The sequence below is a fragment of the Esox lucius genome, chromosome 9, assembly GCF_011004845.1.
Source record: "Esox lucius isolate fEsoLuc1 chromosome 9, fEsoLuc1.pri, whole genome shotgun sequence".
NCBI classification, from domain to species: domain Eukaryota; kingdom Metazoa; phylum Chordata; class Actinopteri; order Esociformes; family Esocidae; genus Esox; species Esox lucius.
Genome location: NC_047577.1, coordinates 10,099,396 through 10,125,572, shown reverse-complemented (window position 1 = coordinate 10,125,572; position 26,177 = coordinate 10,099,396). Strand labels below are relative to the sequence as shown.

At 46.3% G+C, this 26,177-nt stretch overlaps 1 protein-coding gene across 1 annotated transcript in view; it reads left to right on the top strand.

The window, feature by feature from the left end:
• Window positions 1-26,177, top strand: part of cacna1ab (calcium channel, voltage-dependent, P/Q type, alpha 1A subunit, b) — a 163,386-nt gene that overhangs the window by 119,809 nt on the left and 17,400 nt on the right. The window contains exons 30-45 of the mRNA XM_029122526.2: window positions 2,487-2,586; window positions 2,725-2,885; window positions 3,058-3,195; window positions 4,508-4,709; window positions 4,843-5,007; window positions 5,323-5,433; window positions 6,715-6,799; window positions 10,648-10,766; window positions 11,558-11,623; window positions 11,773-11,864; window positions 12,128-12,278; window positions 14,360-14,487; window positions 16,678-16,774; window positions 22,476-22,581; window positions 23,201-23,308; window positions 25,664-25,767. Coding sequence (XP_028978359.2) covers window positions 2,487-2,586; window positions 2,725-2,885; window positions 3,058-3,195; window positions 4,508-4,709; window positions 4,843-5,007; window positions 5,323-5,433; window positions 6,715-6,799; window positions 10,648-10,766; window positions 11,558-11,623; window positions 11,773-11,864; window positions 12,128-12,278; window positions 14,360-14,487; window positions 16,678-16,774; window positions 22,476-22,581; window positions 23,201-23,308; window positions 25,664-25,767 — 1,933 coding nt within the window. The remainder of the gene's footprint in view (window positions 1-2,486; window positions 2,587-2,724; window positions 2,886-3,057; window positions 3,196-4,507; window positions 4,710-4,842; window positions 5,008-5,322; window positions 5,434-6,714; window positions 6,800-10,647; window positions 10,767-11,557; window positions 11,624-11,772; window positions 11,865-12,127; window positions 12,279-14,359; window positions 14,488-16,677; window positions 16,775-22,475; window positions 22,582-23,200; window positions 23,309-25,663; window positions 25,768-26,177) is intronic.

Genomic DNA, 26,177 nt, shown 5'->3' with positions numbered 1-26,177 from the left:
ACTGTCTTTCCCTCCGATGTATCTGTCTCTTTCAATTTCTCTCTGTCCGGACCGAAATGGCTTCTCTCTCTTTCTTTCTTTGTCCCTTTAGTCGTTCGCACTCAGTCTCGCCGTTTCTCGTTTCCTTCTCTTCTTCCATTCACTGTTGTCACCCCCCCCTCCCCCCCATTTGGTCTGCCTGTGGACCATTCTAAAAAAAAAAAGGTGCAGAAACAGTCGGCGCTCTCCAACTTCTTGTTTATTTCAGTATGACCCTGATAAACACCGTATTGCATAATTTACCCAAAGCAAAAGTTAAACATGAGACGGGTGCAATTAATATGCAGTTCACCAATTAACATTGACGCCATAATTAGAGGTTTCTTCGGGTGTCTAGGATATGTACTCTGGCTAATGGATTTATACGCTAGTTTGCTCTAGCTAATGCTTTATGCCATCCTTGTATAGTTTCCTATATAGTCGCTTGTTCAACTTGCTAATGCTATTTTCTTGTCATTGTGTAGGTATATACAGTCCAGTACACTAGTAAGTCATGCCAAAGCTAATGTTATAGACAGAAGTTGATGCTTGCGGCCAGTCTCAAAGCTAAACGCTAATACTGTAGCTGATGCTATATGACGAGTCTATACACAGTGCCTAATGCTACATGATAGTCCTCAATACACTAGCTAATGCTGCATGCTAATGATATGCGGTATACGCTAGCTGATATATTTGTGTAGTGTGTGTGTCAATAAGTCAGTAGCTATACATGCTAATGATATGCGGTATACGCTAGCTGATATATTTGTGTAGTGTGTGTGTCAATAAGTCAGTAGCTATACATGTTAATGATACTCGGTATACGCTAGCTGATATATTTGTGTAGTGTGTGTGTCTGTAAGTCAGTAGCTATACATGCTAATTTAAATCACCCCAGAAGAGCTTTTCTCTAATACTTTAATACTGTTTTGATAGAGAGGAGTCCAGTCCATACAGTCTGTTGAAGATCAGCAGAGCAAGGCATATTGATTATTGAAGCACACACACACACTCATACTTGCGTAGTCACACACATGCGTACACTCAGTGCAGTCCCATCCCAAAACTCCTGCACTCTATTTTTCCTCTCTCGTTCACACGCGCACACAGACCCGCCACTATAGCTGCCAAGGGTCAATCAATCAGCCACGAATTGAATTGTCTTGAGACTTCCTTAGAGTGGGCCTCTGTAACTCATAGTTAATGAGTAGGCCCAGTGGAAGAGCTGTCTCTCTCACATACTCACATGCAAGCACGCACGTCCGCGTGCACCCACACTCACACACACAGACACACTCTGCTCCCGGTCCTTGGCAGACCTCCAACGGAAGGTCTTTGTTTTTAAAATGGCCGTGGTTCCACATAACATAAGGATCAACCACCAGATATAGTCCCCTTCACATGGAGAATCTTCTTCCCCTGACATTTTAGAGGCTGTACTAATTACGGAGCACCACAGACCCCATATTTGTATGGATAAGGGGAAGTAGGCCGTTCAAAACACAGGATGTGGTTTGTCATTGGCAACTATGGGATGCTTCTGGACCGGTGCACCTGGCTGTTTATAGGAAAAATACATCATATAGGGCTGCATCCATGGTGACACAGACTAAAGTGTTTCTACTGGCTAATTGGTGGAATTAACTGTTCTGTGTTCTCTCTGTGACGTCACATCCTGTGACTGACATCGGCGCTGTCCAGTGACCTTGCACCAAACGTTGCAGATAGCATGCTTTCCTCGTGTCCTTTCCTTACAGAAACATCACTTACCTAATGTGACACACATGAATGGTATCCAGCCCTTTGATAGGCCTGCCGTATATCAGAGGCTCTGAAGGGAAGGAGACAAGAGAAGGAAAACATTCAGCCCTGTTAGGACCCAGACCATAATGTTATCAAACTCATCCGTTGTACTGATTAGATTATAATCCTGATCTGTGGTTTTAAACGTCTCTGCGTCCACACTATCCCCCCACCTTCTTTAATGGGTTACGTGAAAAAGAAAGAAAGAGGTTTGGCTGGGCATCGCCATCGAGAGATGCCTGTCGAAAAAAATAAATGCAATGGTTTGAATGAACCAGCCATGAAACTTGATGATCGAACAACCGATCACATGTTGTTTCATGGGATTCATATGTGAGTTCCTTTATTGCAGAAGAAAATATTGAACGTGTATGTATTTGGTTATGGACTGTCTGTCTGTCTACGAAAAATTCCCCAATGTAGTGGATGGATTTTTGAATCAAGACTATACAATGTACTGTGCCATGTACTAGGACTGCTAAAACGGGTAGAGTTTTTCTGACCACCTGGCAAGGAAAACCTCCTGATGCTAAGATTCTCTCAAATGGGTGTGGTAAGTGCCCTTTGAACTTTAACCTCCACCCCCCAACCACCCCTCTCTGACCCTGCCTCTCCCCGCCGGGGGCCCCTAACGCTGTTGTATTCCCGTGCCCGGCCTGCAGGGGGAGTAGCAAGGGGAAAGACATTAGCACCATCAAGTCTCTGAGGGTGCTGAGGGTGCTGAGGCCTCTGAAGACCATCAAACGACTCCCCAAGCTGAAGGTACCCGCGCCTGCTTGCTTGTGCTGGTGTGAGAAACGTGTGATGTCTTAGGTGGCTGAGGCTAGGACACGCTCCTTCAGGGAGTGCCGCCTGTTTCGTCGGTCGGGTTGATGTCTTGGCGTCTCTCCGTCCGTCCAGGCTGTGTTTGACTGCGTGGTCAACTCCCTGAAGAACGTCTTGAACATCCTCATCGTCTACATGCTCTTCATGTTCATCTTTGCCGTGGTGGCCGTGCAGCTGTTCAAGGGGAGGTTCTTCTACTGCACCGACGAGTCCAAGGAGTTTGAGCGCGACTGCAGGTGCACGCACGCACACACACACACACACACACAACCTCTTGTGCATGGACACCCGAAGTCGATATGGCTCAAGAGCTCTCTCTCTGTCCCTTTATCTCCTCTCTACCTCTTTTCTGTCTCACACACACGGATGCCATTTGCTGACCCCTGTGTGTGTGTGTGTGTGTTTCAGGGGCGAGTATTTGGTGTATGAACGGCAACAAGTAACAGCGAAGACGCGGGAGTGGAAGAAGTACGATTTTCACTACGACAACGTGCCTTGGGCCCTGCTCACCCTCTTCACAGTGTCCACTGGAGAGGGCTGGCCGCAGTGAGTAACACACACACACTCCCTGTTCACTTCAGTTTACCACAACAACTAGCACAGACACACTCCCTGTTCAATTCAGTTTACCACAACAACTAACACACACACACTCCCTGTTCACTTCAGTTTACCATAACAACTAGCACAGACACACTCCCTGTTCACTTCAGTTTACCACAACAACTAACACACACACACTCCCTGTTCACTTCAGTTTACCACAACAACTAGCACAGACACACTCCCTGTTCACTTCAGTTTACCACAACAACTAGCACAGACACACTCCCTGTTCACTTCAGTTTACCACAACAACTAACACACACACACTCCCTGTTCACTTCAGTTTACCACAACAACTAACACACACACACTCCCTGTTCATTTCAGTTTACCACAACAACTAACACACCCAAGCAAATCCATGCGGGATCTCTCTGAAATGTTAATGGATGGCCTTTCCCTAGCTACACAACTCTTCTGTGACCACCCAAATCAAATGACCCTCCCTATACCCAGAACATTATATATCCAGTTTTGGAACTGTTCTTTGCCTCCAAAAGGGTTACATGGCAGTTTGGGATTGCAGACCACTGCAGACAGGGACAGCAGGGGTGGGGGGTTCTCCTTTACTGTTGCTAACAGTCAAGCTGCCTGTTGCCGACGTGACCACCCTCCCCGACAACGTTCCAACCATATCGTTTAGCCCCACATTCCAACCGTTTGAGCTACGCTAACGGCACAGACTGTGTGGCCCCATATCGTTTAGCCCAATGTTCCAACCGTTTGAGCTACGCTAACGACACAGACTGTGTGGCCCCATATCGTTTAGCCCCACGTTCCAACCGTTTGAGCTACGCTATCGGCACAGACTGTGTGGCCCCATATCGTTTAGCCCAATGTTCCAACCGTTTGAGCTACGCTAACAGCACAGACTGTGTGGCCCCATATCGTTTAGCCCAATGTTCCAACCGTTTGAGCTACGCTAACAGCACAGACTGTGTGGCCCCATATCGTTTAGCCCGACGTTCCGAGTTAGCTGACAGTATGTTCCTAACTCCAGTACATATTAGCATTGCACTAATTTAAACCTTGTCAATAGCACCAAATGTTTCGGCAGCAACCTAGAAGTTAGCTGCAGTACTGAGGGCCAGAGTGATCTTTTAACCTCTCCTCTCCCCCTTCTCACCAAGATGTTAAAGATTTAGGTTGATGCCATTTTGGAAAACCAGAGCCCTCTCTTTCATCCCACCTTCCTCCTGTACGACATAAATATGCATATAGTTCACCCTGATGCCTGTTTTGTCTTTCCCAGGGTGTTAAAGCATTCGGTAGATGCGACCTATGAGAATCAGGGTCCGAGTCCGGGGTACCGGATGGAGATGTCCATCTTTTACGTGGTGTACTTCGTTGTCTTCCCCTTCTTCTTCGTCAACATCTTTGTTGCTCTCATCATCATCACCTTCCAAGAGCAGGGAGACAAGATGATGGAGGATTACAGTCTGGAAAAGAATGAGGTGAGGGAGGGGAGAAGGAAGGAAGACTGAGTGACATACAGCAGAAGACACCTTTTCCCTCCTGGATAGATTAATGAAGTTTTTTTCTTCTGCTCCTTCCTCCCTGTCTTCTTTTGTCGTCCCACAAACCCAGAGAGGCTGTATAGACTTTGCCATAAATGCCAAGCCCCTGACCCGCCATATGCCTAAGAACAAGCAGAGCTTCCAGTTCCGCATGTGGCAGTTTGTGGTGTCCCCACCTTTCGAGTACAGCATCATGGGTCTGATCGCGCTCAATACTATAGTGCTGATGATGAAGGTAAGCTGGAAGTGTGTGTGTGTGTGTGCATGCGTGTGCACCATAATTCTGACACTCCCTTCCCAATCTCGTGATGTTCATCCAGCAACTCCGCAGAATGTTCGGGAGAGTCAGTGATGGGGATGTGTCTGTCTTGCCACAGTGCTCTGCTTCTCTATTATAAAACTACTAATTCGACCAGGAAGTATTTGCCATGCGAGTGCTGGAGGCGAGCAAACTGGCCTGTGCCAGCATGTCTAATTGTTTTTTGAGTGTGTGTTTGAGAGTAATGATAACCAATGTGTTTTTCTTCCTTTCTGTTTTTGTTGTGTTCAGTATTATGGGGCTTCAGATATCTACGATAAAGTCCTAAAGAACATCAACATTGTCTTCACCACCCTGTTCTTCATGGAGTGTATTCTCAAGATAATCGCCTTTGGGGTTCTGGTGAGGCCACACACACCAAAACACACATTTATTTCTATTACTAATTTATAAGGCAGGTTATTTTAATAGACAGAACTAGAACATGTTTTCCTTATTACTCTAACTGCACCGCTATTGGCTAATGCACTTCCTTCTAACCTTGTCTCCATGGTAACAATATTGTGATTGGCCAGAGCATATTCCTTCATGTTTTGTTCTTGTCTTGACAACACAGAACCTTACATGAAAGTGACTAGGTTCTAGTTTCATTGACATAGTCTTTTAGCAACTTCTGTATTGGGGGTGAAATCGAGAATCCATTCTCTTCAGACCACTCTTTTAAAACATCCTGAGGCCGACTAGACAGAACACCCTGACTCTATCCACTGATATTGGTTAACACCCTGACTCTATCCACTGCTATTGGTTAACACCCTGACTCTATCCACTGCTATTGGTTAACACCCTGACTTTATCCACTGCTATTGGTTAACACCCTGACTCTATCCACTGCTATTGGTTAACACCCTGACTCTATCCACTGCTATTGGTTAACACCCTGACTTTATCCACTGCTATTGGTTAACACCCTGACTTTATCCACTGCTATTGGTTAACACCCTGACTTTATTCACTGCAATTGGTTAACACCCTGACTTTATCCACTGCTATTGGTTAACACCCTGACTTTATCCACTGCTATTGGTTAACACCCTGACTTTATCCACTGCTATTGGTTAACACCCTGACTCTATCCACTGCTATTGGTTAACACCCTGACTTTATCCACTGCTATTGGTTAACACCCTGACTCTATCCACTGCTATTGGTTAACACCCTGACTTTATCCACTGCTATTGGTTAACACCCTGACTTTATCCACTGCTATTGGTTAACACCCTGACTTTATCCACTGCTATTGGTTAACACCCTGACTCTATCCACTGCTATTGGTTAACACCCTGACTCTATCCACTGCTATTGGTTAACACCCTGACTTTATTCACTGCAATTGGTTAACACCCTGACTTTATCCACTGCTATTGGTTAACACCCTGACTTTATCCACTGCTATTGGTTAACACCCTGACTCTATCCACTGCTATTGGTTAACACCCTGACTTAATCTACTGCTATTGGTTAATGTTAATGTTTCAAAAAAATTTCAGTCACCATGGCAACAATATTTTAATTAGCAAGTGCATATCTCTCTACTCTGGGAAATGTGTCAGAGTAGTACTCTGCCGTTCCCCCTGCTCTGTGCTACCCTAACATGTGACTTCTCTTCCTGTGTCCTCACAGAATTATTTTAAAGACGCTTGGAACATCTTTGATTTTGTGTCTGTGCTTGGAAGCGTCACTGATATCCTAGTGACAGAATTCTGGGTAAGTGCAGGACGTGGCGCTATAGGCTCTGTGCGTGCTAAGAACTGACGAGGGACTACGCGTTAGTTAGGTCACATACCACAGACACGGCATGTAAATATTCACTGTCGACCTGTGGTGCATTGATAAGATAGTGGGTGTGTCACAGCGGTCTCTCCTTTCTCCTGAAGTGTGCACTCGTTCACTTCCCTTCATGGAGCTCATTAGTGGACACCCCCTTGATCTCATTCCTACACAAATCTGACGAATTTTGAATTTGTGGGGATCAGTGAGCTGGTGCCCTCTGCTGGGAGGAGGGGGAGACGAGGGGGAGACGCGGTCTTTGCAGTGAGATTCAGCTGAGAGGTGTATTTCTGTGTGGATGGCAGGACGTGTGTTAGACAGACCAAAATGGCCGTCCAACTGTGTGTTGTGTCGTTGGAGTGGTCCTTTGTCACTGTCCTGTCTGTGTCTATTCCTTCGGTTCTGTGTCTGTTTCTGTAATTGTGCTTCATCCTGTGTATGTCAGACGTTTCGGTGTGTGTGATAGGATGGCAGCGGTAAGAATTTATGAGTACCGTAGTTTGCTAAGTCTTTTCCAGGACATCCTCATGGTCACATTCTGCACCTAGCCCCGAATTACATGCATGTAGTCATATTAACTGTGTTTGTTATTTGCCTTGATGCGTCGTGCCTCACCAACGCAAAAAAAAGAAAAAAACAGCCGCCTGTCTTACCGTCGGACAGGGAACCGTTTGCCTCAATTGTAGATTCTTCGAGTTTTATGTCTGTAAATAAATGTGGCCATGAGGATTGCCTGAAATTAAACCATTACAATTGTATTGCTGTTGACTGATGTTTATATGGAAGCAGATTCATGTACCCATTTTTTTTTGTGGGCCTGAATAGGTTTCCATTGTATCCTGTGTGTTGTATCCATAGAAACGTCATCTTTATTTGGAGTACATTTCTATGGTTGTAACTATGTTGTTACTATGTTGTATCTACCTCGATAATGATTCCTTTTCCTGTTCTATCTTTTTACATGCTTTCTTTAAAAACAAACCTCTCTACTCTGTTGGCCTCCTACGCCCTTTCTACTTCCTACTACTACTTCCTACTTCTGATAAATCCATCCAATCGAAATGCACTATGAATCCCCTTGCCATGTTGTTCCATCCAATTCATGACACTGACTGTGTGGTGTGCTGCTGTGTGATGGTGTGCTGTAACCATGCCCCCACCCTCACAAACACACACAAACAAACACAACAATCCTCACCAAATCCCTACCAAACCATCACCAACACCTTTTCACTGTATCCAAATTCCTCCTCAACCTCCCCATCCATCCACCCCTCTACATCCACCTGGCACATGTAGGAGGTTGGTGTTTGCGATTTATCTCTCAGACATTCTTCTTGCATCCCCAGTGGCCAACGAATGGCCCCGCCCCCTCCTGGCCTCCTTGACCCCTTCACCCCCGAACCTTCTGAGCTTAGCTGCCGACGCCCCTTTGACCCGAGAGCTTGCACGTCTTGATTGGCAGTTGGATCATGTGTGTGTGTGCCTGATAACTCATGTGGGATTCCTCTCAAGTGTTGAAAGAGACTCTGACAAACTATTGGATATTTAAAGATACCATCTGACACACTATTGGTCTTTTAACTGATGAAGTGTGCTTCCTGATCTCACATAGACGTACACGCACATACATGAACACACATGCTTGTGGATTGGTTACTATTACTCTGCATAGACATGGCTCCCACCACAGGAGCAGTTGTGAATGCTAGTCCAGGCTTGTAGTGCTCGACCAGACAGAGGGATGCTCTCCTTACGGTCTGCATGTAGCCACGGTATCCCCCACCGTCGCGGTGTTCCTCAGCCTCCTTCTAAACACGAAGGAGGTGCCACGCTGCTGCCATGCTACTGCCTGTCTGTCTGCATGCTAGCAACCTCTTCCTCCTCCGCGTCTTCTTCCTCACCACTGCTTTGCCAACCTGGGCCACACAACGGTACTGTGCCTTGTCACGTGAGATTACTAAGCTGGACTGTATCTCGAAGGGCGCTGGAGAATTGTTGAAATACAAATACCAGTCTAACTCTGGACAGGCTTCCCAGACACAACTTGGGCCTGGTACTGGAATGAACTGAGTGGCGGCTCCTCATTGGCTGAATGGTACGGGTGGTGTCGTACGGTGGCAGCAACACTTAGTGGCGGAGGTTCCCATCCTTTGACAGTGTCATGTTATCCAGGCTGAATTGAATTATTTACTGAAGTAGGATGGGACGTTGTGACACAAACTGTAAACCACCCTGAACAAAAAATTAATAAAATGGACAGTTTCGCTTCAAATCTCTATGAAGGTTATCTTGAAATTTTAATTCTATTTGAGTGTTTCCCTTTCCCAGTAACATTGTCACCAAGATTGTCTTGCTAGCTTATCTATATACAGGATATGAGTCATCACAATGGATTTCTAATAAATTAACTCAGCTAGACTATGCAATGTGCTATACTAGTGGACGCAGCTAGCATTGAGTGCCGATGGCTAACGAGTTGCAAGCCAGCTGGTTAGCCTAGCTAGCTGACCACGAAATGGTGGAGCATAATGGCAGAAAGGTAGCCACGCAGTTGGTCAAATTAGTTGTGAATGCATTTGTTTGTTCATCACTCATTAAAATGTTGCAACCTTGATTTTGCACAACTCTCTTTGTTATGTGTCTGTAATACAGCTCTGGAAAAATAATAAGAGATCACTGCACCTTTTTCTTTCCATTACAAAAAAGTTGAAAAGGAAAGTTTCGAGTGAGGAACAGTAGCTTTCAATTTGCAGTGGTCTCTTCATTTGAACCCTTCTGTTCCTCACTCAAAACCCTCCTTTTCGACTTTTTTGGAAAGTAAAGAAAAAGGTGCAGTCGTCTCAAAATTTTATCCAGAGCTGTATATAAAGTATATATACAAAAATAATAATTATAACCACAAGTGCCCAATTACCAATGGGCTGGCTGCCACTGAATAAACCCCACTTTCAGTCGAGATTCTCCACTGCGAATGATACTCATTCAGGAATAGGCCTAATCACTGTCCAAGAACCTGGACTTCTAATTGCAAACACCCTTGTGTATGTTCTGTTTTGAATGTGGAACACTACATAAACCATGGTCAGCCAGCCTCTAAGTGGCATTGACAGCTTCCTGTGTGTGTGTGTGTGTGTGCGGTTGACAGAGCAGTGTGCCTGCGTGTGCGTGAAATGTCTGATGAATGACAGGATTTCCATTCTGTGTGGCCTGCTTGCCCCCCTAAATCAGTGCATTTGGTTTTAAGTTAAAAAAAAAAAAGTTCTACTTTTACCAGATTGGATGATGACGTTTTGAATTTTATTTTCAGTTATAATTTCCTCGTTCTTTTAGATAGATTTTCTCTCTCTCTGTCTCTCCCTCCCTCTTGCTCTCTCTTTTTTACACTCTTTGTTTCGTACTTGTTTGGGATGCGTTGAGTGTTTCTTTGGCTTCTTGTCAAGTCAATTGTATTGTTTGTATTTTGGATACATTTTATTGTTTAAGTTTTTGACCTCTCTTCTTTTTGACCTTCTCTCTCTCTCTCTCTCTCTACCCCCTCTTTGACCTGCTTTGTTTTTGTTAGATTTTTTTTAAAGGGATGATAATACTTAATTTCAGTCAAACTAACTGACACTTTCTCGTCTCTCTTCTTCTGATCTCACAAACATGTCACACTCATGTGAACACATCTCTCATTCCTTGCTGTCAAACACAATCTCTCTTTATACACACTCTCTAATTATCTGCATTGAACACGCAATCTCTCTTCCACACACACACACACACACACACACACTCCGCTGTAGGATAACTTCATCAACCTGAGTTTCCTTCGGCTGTTTCGAGCGGCTCGTCTTATCAAGCTGCTGAGACAAGGAGAGACTATTCGTATCCTGCTCTGGACATTTGTCCAGTCATTTAAGGTACATATTTTACACGCACACATGCATATGGACACAGGCACAGACACACAGGCACAGACACACAAAGGCACAGACACACAGACACGCACGCGGGGGTGTAGAGTTAGGGGGGACCAGACAAGTCAATGTGACCCCCCTGGAAAATCCTGGGATCCACTGACCCTGACCCGCCCCCCCCAATGTATAATACAAACCTACGCCATTGCGCGCACGCACGCACACACGTGCACAGACACACACACATGCACAGACACACATGCACAGACATGTCCAATGTTGTTTTATTAATGGACCTCAGCATGCCGATGAAAAACAAGGGGAAATATATTCCCTTATTTTGGAGCCCTGCTCCTAAAAAGTAACTTGAATTCTAATTCCAGTCGTACATTTTAGCAAAGCTGTGGGAAGAGGTTTTGGTCAGGGGGTGAAAGTAGCACACCTGCTCTCAGGAAGGAAGCCAATTGGTAATAGGAATAACACACAAAGCTAAAAGTGCCTTTCAGAATGTCATAGCGCGCGTTGAGGCTACAGAAGCAACACAGCAACCCGAATTCCTGCGGTTATGCATTTTACCCTAAACCTAACATGCCAAATAATAGCCTTTCCCAAAAGGGGGACAGGGAAAATGTATCCATTTATCGCCTTGCTTATACTGTAAAACCGTTTCGCACACAAATGAACACATGCTTGTGTTATTCATCTGGGTGCCGTCCAGGATGGGTGGTTACCGTCATTAGCGGTTACTAGTCGTAGCGCTGATACCCGTTGTTACCTCCTGTCTCCACCGGTAGGCGCTGCCCTACGTGTGTCTCCTCATCGGCATGCTGTTCTTCATCTATGCCATCATTGGGATGCAGGTCAGTGTTGCTCGCAGAGCCTCCGGAACTTACCGTTCATCCAGACAAAGGATTTCCCTTGATGACATTAATGTGACCAGCCAGCGGTTGATGTCGGCTGTTAGAAATCCTCCCTGAGTGATCCCTTCCTGTGCCTCCTTTGGGTGTAGTTGTTTGGTAATCTGGAACTGGATGACGATGAAGCCATCAACGAACACAACAACTTTAGGACCTTCATTATGGCGCTCATGTTACTGTTCAGGTGGGTTTTCTCTTGCTCCATTTCTTCCTGCTTCTTTCTATCTATTTCTCTCCCTTTCTCTTCCTTCTGCTTTTCTGTGATCCTTCTCTCGGTATTCAGGTTTCAAGGTTTGTTTGTCAAATGCACCGAACAACACAGCGTCATCCTGTACAATGAAATTCTTATTGTAAAGAGTGCTTATGCCCTTTTCCTTTCTCCTCCTCTGCCTGTCTTCCCTCTCTTGTTCACACTGATCTGTGTTCCTGGTGTGTGTCTTGTGTCAGGAGTGCGACAGGCGAGGCTTGGCATGAAATCATGCTGGCCTGCCTTGGGGGTAAGCCTTGTGACCCAGACTCAGGAAACAAAGAGGCGGAGTGTGGCAGCACTTTCGCCTACACGTACTTCGTCTCCTTCATCTTCCTCTGCTCTTTCCTGGTAAGGGGACTTATTTTATAAAGCCCTTTTTACATCAGCAGTTGTAAGCAGTTTTAGAAACACCCAGCCTGAAACCCCAAAGACCAAGCAACAACAGGGTTGATGCAAAGTGGCTCGAAACTTAGGAAGAAACCTAGAGAGGAACCAGGCTCTGAGGGGTGGCCAGTCCTCATCTGGCAATTCCGGGTGAACCTTTTCAGAGTACAAATTATAATAATAAATAAATGCACATGGGCGGTCCTGAGTCCATAAAACATAATCCAAGTCAGATGCTTGAGCAGATGGACAAGGACAGGGACAATCTGTGGGTGGGGGGGGTCATTGGGTATCATCAGCTACTTAATCTGCATCACAACCAGGAGGACTGTGGACAGGGACACCTGCAAGTCCTTTGTGCCTGGTCGTCCCCGAGGCGTGGTCCAAGGGCTCATGCACAGGGCTCAAGTTTTAACAGAACCGGACAGCAGAGAGTCCAGTGACACTGTGGCAGGAAGTCAATCCACTTTGCCGAGCGTCAGCCAGAGGGACGCCAACCGACCGCCCGTTGCACATGGATCGCGACGGAGAAACAGCAGTAAGCCAGTGACTCCGTGCCTGAATGGCATTGATGAAAGGACATCCCAGCGGAGATGAGAGCCCACCTGGCAAGACAGCAAGGGTGGACTCAAGCTTCGGCACCTAGTCATAGGCCTCGCTGATGAGATGAGTCTTTACTAGACACTTGAAAGTTTGCACTGAGTCTGCATTTTTAACCTTAATTGTAGTGGAGCTCTATGAGAGAACGCCCTGCCTCCGACTGTTTGTTTATAAATTCTATGTACAATTAGAAGGCCCGCATCTTGTGATTTTAGGTCACTTGTAGTTATGTATGGCTGGGTCATTTCAGCGAGGTAAGTCGGAGCAAGTTTGTGTAATGCTTTACCGGTTAAAAATAAAACCTTCAGATCAGAAGTACCCTTAACAAGCAGCCAGTGTAGAGAGGCTAATCCTGGAGTAATGTGTCCACAGTTTTTTCTTTCTAGTTAAAATTCTAGCAGCTGTGTTCTAATTGAAGTTTATTTATTGATTTATCAGGGTAACCGGAGAGAAGAGCATTGCAGTTATCTAATCTTGAAGTAACAATAGCATGAAAAAGGTTTTCAGCCTTTTGCAATGTTTCCGAAGATGGAATAAAGCAGCTCTTGAGATATATTTTATATGTTCATCAAAGGGTTGAGGGTAACGTTTCTCACAGTTTTCTGGGATACGACCATACAACCGTCAAGATTCAGTGTAAGGTCTGCCAACAACTCTTTGTTTCTTGGGTCCTTAAACGAGCATTTCAGTTTTTCTGAAGTTTAGAAGCATGTAGTTCTCTATTATCCACTTCTTTATATCTGAAACACATGCTTCCAGAAACTTCTCCATGTTTCATTGAAATACACGACTGTGTGTCAACACTGTCAACAGTTCCGGATGACATCACCCAGAGGCAGCATATAGTGAAAACAATAATGGTCCCAAAACCGAGCTTTCAGGAACACCTGAACATACCTTTAATTTGTCAGAGGACATGCCATCCACACATACGCACTGATATCTTTCAGATAAATTAGATTTAAACCAGGCTAGAACATAGCCCAATATGGGTTTCCAACCTCTCCAAGAGAAGGGAGTGATCAATGGCGTAGAAGGCAGCACTGAGATCAAAAGGCAACAGGACGAATGCAGAGCCTTTGTTATGTCCAAAATGTCTTCAGAACCATTTGCTTGCTAGCAAGACAATCAGGAAACGAAGTTTAGTGGGATCAACTGCTTTGGACATTGCATGTGGGACTTATGAAAGAGATATATTCATAGAAATCATCCCCTAGTTTCTTTCTTCAATTCAGAAAAAAAAAAAAAATGTAAAGGTGATTGTGCAGACAAAAAGCCTGTTCTGTGGAAAATTACATTCATTTGTTTTAGTTAATACATCCGTCCGTTTGCAAAGATTTGCAAAAAGCAGCTCGGCTTAACACAGTGGGCCGTTTCTATTTGCAAGCGGAGGCCAAGTGTGTTCTGGGCTTTTCACGGTGGACCGTTTGATCCCGTGTGTTCAGATGCTCAACCTGTTTGTGGCTGTCATCATGGACAACTTTGAGTACCTGACCAGAGACTCCTCCATCCTGGGTCCCCACCACCTGGACGAATATGTCAGGATCTGGGCTGAGTACGACCCTTCTGCCTGGTGAGTCACACACACACGCGCGTTCTCATAGGTACCACGACTTACACACAGCCAGTGTGTCTTCTCGCTGAGTCGTACAGGGCAAAATGTCTCTACTAGTGTATTTACCAATGCACACGCACATTATACCAGTCGTACCCACTAGTTAGGCTCGGTCGGTAACCAGAGGTACATACTGATGGGGCGGGATGTCAGGCTCTGGTTTTCCCCTCCGCGGATCGTCTCTAATCCAAATGTCCATAAACACCCCATGGTGACTGCTAAGCGTAATGCCAAATTAATATTATTTCGCCGCTTCATGGCTGCGACAGTAGATGTTGAGGTGTGTGTCCTTTAAACCATATTAGATACCGTACCGGGCTTCTTATCGAACCTGGGCCAAAATGTGTACGTGGAGGAAACGCGTTCTCTGGTTTGGTGCCCTCCCAGGCTCCCACACTGGCAAGAGGAGTCCCTTCCCTGGACTGGCGACTCCCATAACAACTATTAACATGAAGAAATACTTTCCAAATATGGTGTACCGCCCAAGCCTATGGCAAATAGACCCTCGATAAGGTATCGAATGCACAATGAAGTAAACCAGTATCCACCAAGGTTACACACATTGGCTGCCACAGAAGGAGCGTAGTACCACAAGGTGCACATTGTTGACTGTAACTGTAGCTAACCCATGTCTTTCTCTCCCAGTAAACCCCTTTTCTTAACGTCTAACACTCACCTCGACTCCACAACCCTTAACTGAAAAGAGCAAAAGTGACCCTAGTCATGTGACCATCCACGTTGGCGGTGGAGCGAATTGAAAACTGATCGTAAATCCATAGGGGTAGTCAGAATGTCCTGGGGTCGGTGTGTCTGGTTTGAGCACGGCTGCCGCTGTCACAGACGCCGCAGAGGCACCTACGCCAATGTAAGTGCCTTCGTAATAACGGAGAGCGACGTCGGAAACTCGGCCGTTCTACTAACGAGCACACGGATATGAGCATGGAGTTAACAGGGAACCCGTGCCCTCTTGACCTGACCAACCAAACGGCCCCTCATGTCCCCACCGTCGCTCCTTCTCTCCTTTGTCTGTTTCCGGTTCCCAAGTGTTGATACTCTGGAGGTCCTTCTGAAGTCTGTGTACTGGAAACTAAGTGTGCGTGTGTGTATGTATGCGTGTGTGTGTGTGTGTGTGACTCTTCAAGTGCATGTTCCACACCAGATGTTAGGATTGCCAGAGATAGAGGGATCTGCAGGGACCAAGCGGGACAGACTCGTCCTTGGTGTCTAAATGACGTACTTGTGGGTGCATGACGGCATCCGGGAATCCAAGCAAAATAAACAACATTTATTTAGACACGCGACACGTGCATCGTCTGTAACTGTGTCATGCAACAGACAGTGCAACAGACATCGTCTGTAACTGTGTCACGCAACAGACAGTGCAACAGACATCGTCTGTCACTGTGTAATGCAACAGACAGTGCAACAGACATCGTCTGTCACTGTGTAATGCAACAGACAGTGCAACAGACATCGTCTGGAACTGTGTCACGCAACAGACAGTGCAACAGACATCGTCTGGAACTGTGTCACACAACAGACAGTGCAACAGACATCGTCTGTAACTGTGTCATGCAACAGACATCGTCTGTAACTGTGTCATGCAACAGACAGTGCAACAGACATCGTCTGTAACTGTGTAATGCAATTCTGTCCCTTTCACTTGTGCGTTTCTTTACAAGAGTACACACAACAGTCAAGCTATTACTTTAATGTAGTTGGAGAAAGGGAAAGAGAGAAGAGAATTTAAAATAAATGTATAAACAAATATATGGGTAATTAAGTATATAGATTACATGTGTGAAATATGTGTAAAAGTGTGTATATATATATATATATATGTTTTATATATATATATAAAATATGTATGTATATATGTGTGTACATATATATATATATATATATATATGTATATGTATATGTGTGTATATGGTGGGAACATGAAGAGTTGGATATGATGAGTTTGCTTTTGTGTCATAGACTGCTAGATGCCTTATACTCTTGTTCTCCTCTGTGATCTCACTCTATCCATTTATTTCCCTCCCTCCCTCTCTCTCCCTCTCTCTCCCTCCCTCCATCTCTCTCTCTCTCTCTCTCTCTCTCTGTGTGTATTTCTCCTTTCTCTAACGTCCTGTATTCTTCTTACAGTGGGCGCATACATTATAAGGATATGTACAGTTTGTTGAGAGTAATCTCACCTCCTCTGGGCCTGGGCAAGAAATGCCCTCATAGGGTGGCCTGCAAGGTTTGGACCCGACTATAACAACAAACTTAACGCAACCTGCTCGTTCTCTCACCCAGAGACATGGGAATGAATGTTACACTCTTCCTTTATGAGTTCTTCATGATCATTTCTTCTCAGATTATGATTTTTTTATTTTTTTTATTTTTTATTTTGCGACCAGTCGTAGTTCGTAGCCACCATTCGTTCTGGTTTTGTTATTAATATTGGTATGCATTCTTGATATGACAAAGGAGAATGTTTGGGACAATGCAGAACATACCTGTTTCAGTAGCAGCTGTTTGGAGCATGACGTTTCAGTGGGGCACTGCACTTGCTGTCTGTACTGTACTCACTGAGCCGACCAAACGACTCAACACAAATGACTCACCTCAAATTATTCCCTGCCCGCTCTTTTTTCAACGAGTCGGTCCAGGTCGTGGGGGCGGGGGGGGGGGTGGATGGATGGATGGGGTGGGTCAGTACCCATTTCCGTTCAGTCTGGTTCCCGGGAATCAAATCGAAATTCCAGTTCCCCCGTTGTCCTCGTCGCGTTTCAGTGACGCGAGAAACGACTTGGACGAATCGACTGAATCGAAACGGGAGGGACCCTAACCCCTGGAGTCAGTTGCGTTACGGCGATTAACGAGACACCAGGAAATGGACTGTGGTGTTCCCAGGGTAACAGCGCCATGCATTGTTCCAGGGTGGTGGGTGCTTCTGGGGATGAGGGTGGTGGTAGGGATTGCAACCCCCCCCCCCCACAATTCACAGGTCTTCTGGAAATCCGGGTCTGTTCCTGACCAAGATTTCCGGAAAAACCTGGGGATTTTCGGGAAGGTTACTGGAATTTAGCAATTTTGGGGTTGGGGGGGGGGGGGGGTTGTGTGAATTTAGAGGAACTGCACCGACGTGAATCGCCATCTGCCTGTTCCGAGCCCCACTTTACACGTTCTATACCAGAGGAGAGGAGACACCCCAAACCCCCCCCCCCCCCCCCCCCCACTGGCCTCCTCGCATAGAACGTTGTTTTATCCTACTTCTACTAAAACTACACGTGTGTGTCCCCCTCCTTCCCCCCCCCTCCAGATATCCATGCAGAGCCAAGTCTCTTCTTTTTTTTTTTCCTTAACCTCCCCCCTGTCCTCCGATGAAACAGTAACCTCTGTGTGTTTGTTTTCTGTTCTGTCATTCCTTTCTCCTCTTGTCTCCCCACCCCCCCCCAACCACCCCCCCATGCACCTCCCCTTTGTTGTGTCTACCCTCTAAAAACCTCACCCACCCCCCCCCCCCCATCGGTTTCTCATTTCTTGGTCGTCCGTTTGTCGTTGTCCGTGTGTGCGTGTGCGCGTGTGCGTGCGTGCGTGCGTGTGTGTGTGTGTGTGTGTGTGGGGGGGGCCTACGACTGCAGCGGCCGAATCACTTACAATGACATGTATCAGATGCTCAGGCTCATGTGTCCACCACTGGGCCTTGGGAAGAGGTGCCCCGCCCGGGTGGCCTACAAGGTAGACCCCCGTCCCCCCTCCCAACCCTCCTCGTCCCCGCGCCCCTCGTCCCTTGCTGGTACCCCACCCCCCCCCCCCCCCGCCCCCCCAGCGTTGTCCTTCTTGTCTGTTAGTCGTGGTGTGGTGGTTGTTGAGGCCTGTGGAACTCGGGGAGGGAGAGGCTGCTGTGGAGTGATAGTGAAGTGATAGTGAGTCTCCCTTCCTCGCTCCTTCAGATGTGCTAAGCCACAGGAGCGGAGGAACGGTGGAGGCCTTGTCTGCCCTTCTGCACCCTGCACGAACTGGACGCGCGCACACACACACACACACACGCGGCACACACTGCTCTGGTTTTGCCTACTTTAGGGGGTGTCTTACTACACGCAGTACTAATTCAAAACCCGCTGAGGAAAGCCGAGCGTCCTTGGTCTCAGGTCAGTCACGCTCCACCGGGTTCCTGCAGTTACCAATTCACTGGGTTTCGGCACCATAACACATCATTAAGAACATTAGTCGGTTTATAGGTTTATAGGTATAGTCACCAAAATGGGTGTCTGCAGTTTTTCTAACATTGGAGAGTCGGGTAGATAGACTGGCATAAACTAATCAGTTTTATCACACACACAAACAGGCAAACGAACAAACGAACAGATGCGGGTACAGAAGGACCGGGAAGGGTGTGTGTCTTGAGTCCTCCGAGTCTCTCGTTCCTGTGGATGGCACCACAGACACACACTTTAACACACACACATATGGTACTTAAATCTAAAGCCTTTATCTGAGATAGGTTTGACTTGTAGCCACATTACTTAACAGGAAGTTAATTATTTGTTGATTTTAATGACATTGAATAACAGTGTTTGGGCCCTGCATTCACCGCCATTAAAATTGTCAAATGGAAGGACAGTCATGTCTTTAGCGGACTCTTCTTTTGGTCTGTCTTCTCACTATCCTTTCTTTCCTTTGGTAAACTCACGCCTGGGCTTTCTCACCTGTGTTGTTTTACTCTGCCAATGCAGTTCTGACATGATTTTCTTTTATCGTCCAACTCTTCTTTCTGTCTCAGTCACTTCCTGTCTCTCTCCATCACTTCCTGTCTCTCTCCATCACTTCCTGTCTCTCTCCATCTCTTCCTTTATCCCTTTATTTCCCAGTTATCCACTGCAAATCTGCATTTTCCCTTGTCTGTGATGTTTCACTAGGACACCATTGTCCCTTCCATACCCCACTGCTTTTCATCCTCCTGACTCTTCTTTGTTTCTGTCCTCCCTACTCCTTCTCTCCTATCCCTCTCTTTCCTCCTACATCCCCTCTCCTCTCTGAAACTGTCCTCCCGCTCCTTCTGTCCTCTCTGAAACTGTCCTCCCGCTCCTTCTGTCCTCTCTGCAACTGTCCTCCCGCTCCTTCTGTCCCCTCTGCCTCTGTCCTCCCTCTCCTTCTAACCTCTCTGATTCTGTCCTCCCTGTTCTTCCTCTCTCCTCCTTTCTTTTCTCCTCCCTAGCTCCTTCCTGTCTGTGTCACCCACTCCTCATTTTCTCTCTGTCCTCCCTGATCTTCTCTCCTCTCTGTCCTCCCTTCTCCTCTCTGTCTCTGTACTCCCACTCCTCTCCCCTGTCCTGTCCTCACGCTCTTCCTCTCTCCACTCTGTCAGTCTCTGTCCTCCCTGCTTCTTTCTGCTATGTAGTGTACTAATTGTGAACCAGGTCCCCATGGGCCCTCTTCAAAAGTAGTGCACTACATAGGGAATGGGGCGCCACTTGGGTGGTAAACAGCAATGTTCCTATTGCATATGTCACTCCTGGAAGCCAGTGTTGTTCATGGGCGACGCTGTTGTTCATGGGTAACACCAGTGGCGGGCGACGCTGTTGTTCATGGGTAACACCAGTGGCGGGCGACACTGTTGTTCATGGGTAACACCAGTGGCGGACGACGCTGTTGTTCATGGGTAACACCAGTTGGCGGACGACGCTGTGGTTCATGGGAAACGCCAGTGGCGGACGACGCTGTGGTTCATGGGTAACACCAGTGGCGGACGACGCTGTGGTTCATGGGAAACGCCAGTGGAAGACGATGCTGTTGTAATGGTTAGATGTTAGCTTGTCGTTGTTTTCAGGCCCTAGCCCCTACACTGCTTTCTCTTAGTCGCGGTAGTATTGGACCTCCTTCCCATGCTTGACCTGTAAAGTTTGCTAAGGTAGTGTTGTAACCTTTGCTGTGGTAGTGATCTTTCAAGGGAGTTTGGTTTTTCGGGGATTGGTCATTGATTGGTTAGCTGCTTTTTGGAGATTGTTTCCGTCTTTGTCTTTTTCTCTTGTCTTGTTGTTCTCTTTTTCTCCTTCCTCTCTCTCTCTCTCTCTCTCACTCTCTCTTTTAATATCCTATCCTTCTTTATCTTCTTGACTCACGTATCGTCTTAATTTGTCTTTTTTCCTTTTTCAATGTTGTCACAACCCCCCCCCCCTCCCGATTCCCTTTTTTATGTGTAACTCCATCTCATGAAGTATAAACCTTCCAGCTCTGACCCAACTAACACTGCAGAGCCGCTGTCCCCTTATGCAGCCCAACGTGTGGTTGGTCAAAAACAAACCATTCTTCTTTATATTATTTTCTTCTTTCAGGGAATTACAAAAAAAGAAAAATATATATTTAATTGAACCCGTTAGGTAAAGCAACCGTTTGGCATCGAGAGAAATCTGCATCCTTTCGGAATAAACTCGAATGGCTTGTCATTTGCAGGACAACCGTAGACGAAATAAAACAAAGTAACACTCTCTGTGCGCAGGTGCACGGCTGCTTAGTCCCGTGATGGGGGAGGGAGGGGAGGAGGGGTGACGGGCGGGGGGGGGGAAGATGGGGGCATGAAGTATGCTGAATGTCGGGGATCTGGGGGGGGAAAGCATGCGTCCGTTGCATTCTCTGTTGCATGGCTTTGATGCTGTGGACACGGGGGGGGGGGCTGTGGATGTCGGCTGGGGTTATCATTGTGCACCGCACACATTCAGGCATGACACCCTCACACACACATACACACACACTAACGCCGTTTCACACGTGCTTGCCCGTTGTGAGTACCCAACGCTCATGTTCGAAGGCAAAACCAATCGACCGGCCAACTAATAGATACGAAACAACAACCCGCCTTGGGCCTGTTGTTTTATCTAGCAGTTTATCCATTGGTTTTACCTGTTTAGGCTATAAACCAAATCCATTTAGTGAACCTCCGCACAGGTAGGGGGAGCTCTGTAGCAGATGGCCGGTTAAAACACGCTCGTCTCCTGATGAAGAATAACCCCAGTGATGCTACCGTTTAGTTTGTCTTCCAGTATATTCTGTTAATATACTGTGTGTTAGTGGGAGGGTAAAGGAGGTTGTGTTTGTACATTGTGTGTGTGATGCGTGAATGTGTGCCGTTGCATTCACACATTGTTAGGAAACATGGGCGTAGGTTGGGTCAGTTGGTTGTCGCTGGCCTTTTGGTGGCTTTTGGCTATCACCATTGCTTATTCAGTAGCAGACGGCCCATTGGTTAAATGTGTAGCGAGTATCACTGGCCAATCAGGAGACAGGTACTTTTCCACAATTTTAAAAAGGAAGTTTAACATTTTGGAGTAATTTACAGCAATTGGTCAGTAAGGGGGTTCGCACTAGAGGCCGAGTGGCAAAGTGAAAATTGCCGGCCAATACAATACACTATAGCACAAAGTATAATATAACACTTTTTTTACATTATTTTTAAAAACGTATTTGATAGCAAAACGTTAACAGTGCGGATTTGGAGAGGTAGATATAGGCCTAATCTGGGCGGGGCTCCATGAGTTGGGAACTCAGCCACGTAGTGTGAACCTTACAAGAACTCTGACCAGGAAGATTCTGTTAAGGATGTTTGGTTCAGTTCCGTTTACATTCAGTCACTTCAGGAGACGAATTGAAATATACCTACCTTTGTTTTCTGCGAGGGTTCCTTTCAATTTCTAAATTGATTTCAATTCCCTGCCGACACAGCCTGAGTGGAGACCGAGCTGCACCCAAGTTCTGCGTCTGTAGACCCACTGACACGTGGACTCAGGACAGACAGTGAGATGGGCCGTATTCAAACAAAACCCTTCTTTAGCCGTTACCTATGGAGCTCCCTTTAACCTCGGCCCCTTCCCGGTTCCCTAACCCGGAGGTTCAGAGCACGAATCCTACCGCGGACACGCCCTTTCCCTCAACCTGTCCACCTGATTGGCTTTCCACAGAGGCTGCTCCGCATGGACTTGCCGGTTGCTGAGGACAACTCAGTGCATTTCAACTCCACCCTCATGGCTTTGATCCGGACGGCGCTCGACATCAAGATCGCCAAGGGTACGACCTTTCCCGTTCCTCGTCCACGGCATGTTTCACGCCGTCCTTTTTCACACACGTTTATTTCTCTCTTCTTTTTCTTCCTTTCGCTGTCTCGTTCTCTCTCATTTTTCTCCGTTCTCTTCTCCCTGTCTTGTCGTTCCCTGTCTCTCTTCTCTACCGTAGGTATGATCGGTTCCTTTGGCCGTGTCCATCAGATTGTGTTGATGTGGCAGACCTTCATAGATGCTCATGTGAAATAGTGAATTAATGAATATATGTTTTGTTTGTGTGAATGTGTACACGTATGGCTGGGTAACTTTGCATGCATATTTGTGTGTGTGCGTACGTGTGTGTGTGCGCGCGCGTGCGTGGGTGTGTGTGCGCGCACTTGCCTTCCCACATGCGGCGTGTGTGTGTGTGTGTGCTTGCACTTGCTCGTGTGCTTTCCTGCGTTTGTGTGTTTTTGCGAACGCGTGTGTGGAATGCGTGCTTTTCCTGTGTGGTTTCCTTTGCGCGTGGGCGTCTCTCTCTGTGTGCGCGCGTGCGCTTGTGTTCGTATGCATATATGTGTGTGTGTCTCGGTGTGTTTGTGTGTGTGTGTGTGTGCGTGTATGTGTGTGTGTGTCGGGCCACGCAGGAGGAGCAGACAAGCATCAGATGGATGCTGAGCTGAGGAAGGAGATGATGGCCATTTGGCCCAACCTCTCCCAGAAGAACCTGGACCTCCTGGTGACGCCGCACAAGTGTAAGTTACACCACGAACCGCAGCAGACACGCACCGCTGTGTGGAACCGTGTAATCGTGTAAGTGTGTCCGACGATCACCAACTCACCAAGAGGACAGCTTCTACTAAATGTACTCACTCACTGCTACGCACCTCCTGATCAGGCCACCGTGGGTCGCACACATGTAGCACACAGCGCACACGTTTCTATCTCCCTACTGACACGGGGGGGCGTGTCCTACTTGGACCGGGCCTTCGGGAGAGGCCAACACTGCCCCCCCCCCACAACACCACACCCCCTCCTCACTGACTGGGTTCCTGCATCAGGGGGTGCCTGCTATAGACCCAAACCCTCTATAGAAGTCTTTTCACTACAGAGAGTTTACACAGGCTTAAGAAGAGTCTACATTAGGCAGGGGTATAAGGGATATACAGTACCGTAGTAGTATATAGTAATATACAGTACATTAAGGTATAATAGTAGTATATAGTACTGTACATTAAGGTATAATAGTAGCGTAGTACATTTAAGCACTAAATTGTATGAAAGTGTATGGTACCCTACATTCAAATATTATGATTATGTAGTATAGTACATTAAATTGCTACTATAGTATAGCAGTATATTGTAAAGTGCATCAAAGTTATAATACGTTAATGTAGTATAGAATTCAGTGCATTGAAGTAATAATATATTATGGTGCAGCAGAATGCATTACATGAATTACTAATATAGGAGTATATGCATTGCATTAAAGTATTAATATATTATAGTTGTATATAATACATTAAAGTAGTGATATATTATCTTAATATAATACAACAAATTCATAAATTAGTATATTATAGTTGTGTGCAATAAAGTACATTAAAGTAGTGATATATTATACTAGTATAAAATAAAGTGCAATAATATTCAGTGTAGCGTAGCATGCTGCCTGTTTGTTTTATATATCTTACGTCAAAATTTGTAATACTTCACTGAAGCCAGGGCATGCAATGTTGATGAAGTACTTCATAAAGTATTGCACTATACAATTACTGTTATTATGAAGTATTATTATGAAAGTTGAAATGCTGTAGGACTTCTAGCCATTTCTCTGTGAATAGAGCGTCATTTCTTTTTCCGATGGATTTCAGTATTAAACAAAGCTCAATGTTTTTCTGATGTTGTTTGTTTCACCCAAAACTCTGGGCACCCTTCTAGAGTTTTTGGAAAAAATTGAGCAACTGTTTTGGGGGTAGGATTGACTCTACACATGACGATCTGTGATCAGTGAAATGGCTATTCAGTCCTCGGTAGAAAAAGCACTCTGCCTGTTTGAGATCAACCAAATATATATATTTTTATATATATATATAAATATAGTTTAAAGAAGAAAAATGGAACTGCTTGTGAAAAGACTATTGGCTCCGTTGTAATATGGTGCAGTGTAAAAATGTTGGATATGTGGCGTATTTGGTTGTAATTGCCTGTACTTGTATCTGTAACGGCAACAAATGACACCCTTGAATCCTGAATGCTGATTGGCTTGGTAGCCATGGTATACAAAACCGTATGCCATGGGTCTGACATCACATCACTTTTTACTGCTCTTATTGCATTGACAACCAGTTTTTAATAAGTGGTCTCAGGGGTTTGTGGTATATCTGTCCAGGCCCTCCGCGATATGTCTTGAACAGCTTTAGCCATGGTATATTAGCCATATCTCGACTCCTCATGCCTTATTGGTTAGATATATAATTTTTGTACATGGCATAGTGAAGAATATAGTGCACTAGTTTTTAACCAAACTCCTATTGGTACTGGACTAGACAGCCATGTTATGTGGAGTGCCAGTCGGAGTGTCATTTGATTCGCCCACTCTGTGTTATGTATCAACAGGTGAATCTCAAAAGTATTTCCTTGATTCCTTGCACCTTTGATTATACCACCCTCTGATTCATTGAATCGCCCAGGTCTTTCTCTGAGCATTTGGGAAAAGACGGTGGTGAGGAGAGGAGCTTCTCGTATTTCCCTCCAGCACGTTTTGATGCAAGGAATCGAGATCTTTTGAGGTTCGCCTAGCAGTTGTGAGCACTGTGAAAAGTTAGGTCGCACTGCTGTATTGCTGGAACTATCCCCCGAAATCAGTCAACCTCACGCAGAACCGGCGCCCACTAGTCATAGTTTGTAGCAGAAACACACAGTTTCCAGTGCCCACATCTGTCTGTCTGTCTGTCTGTCTGTCTGCACGCTCTGTGTCCTGGTGTGTGGTAGGTGCATGGTGGTTCTCCCACACCCACCCCCCCACAACCCCACCCCCTCGTCTCGCGGCTCAGGGTCCCATCCACGTGGTGGTCTAATCGAGGCAGGGTAACTTGTCCCTCTCTCAGCAGCCACAGACCTGACCGTGGGGAAGATCTACGCTGCCATGATGATCATGGAGTACTACCGTCAGAGCAAGGCCAAAAAGCTGCAGGCCCTACGCGAGGAGCAGGTACCCACTAGAACCAACCCAGAACCCCCCCCCCCTCTTCCTGTCCAAGTGACCCCAAAAACAACCTCATTTATGGGCTTTCCTGTAAACCCCTGTACCCCCTTCCTGCCCGTCCATCCTTCACCCCAAGTCTCCCAAACGCCCCTAAACAAACCCCTTTCTGAGCCCCACTCTGCCCTCCAACCTTCTATCGTGATCCTTCAGACATCCCCCTGCCCACCCTCCCTCCTTCCATGACCCCTGTTGCCCCCCCCCCCCTGTCCCCCCCCCCCCACACACACACACACACACACTCCCCTGTGTCCTCGATCACCATGCCCCTTCCCAGCATCCCCTGGCCCCCCTCACTGAGGATTGACGGCAGGTCCGGTGTACCTGCGGCATGTTACCTCCAGCTACCTCCCTCCGCT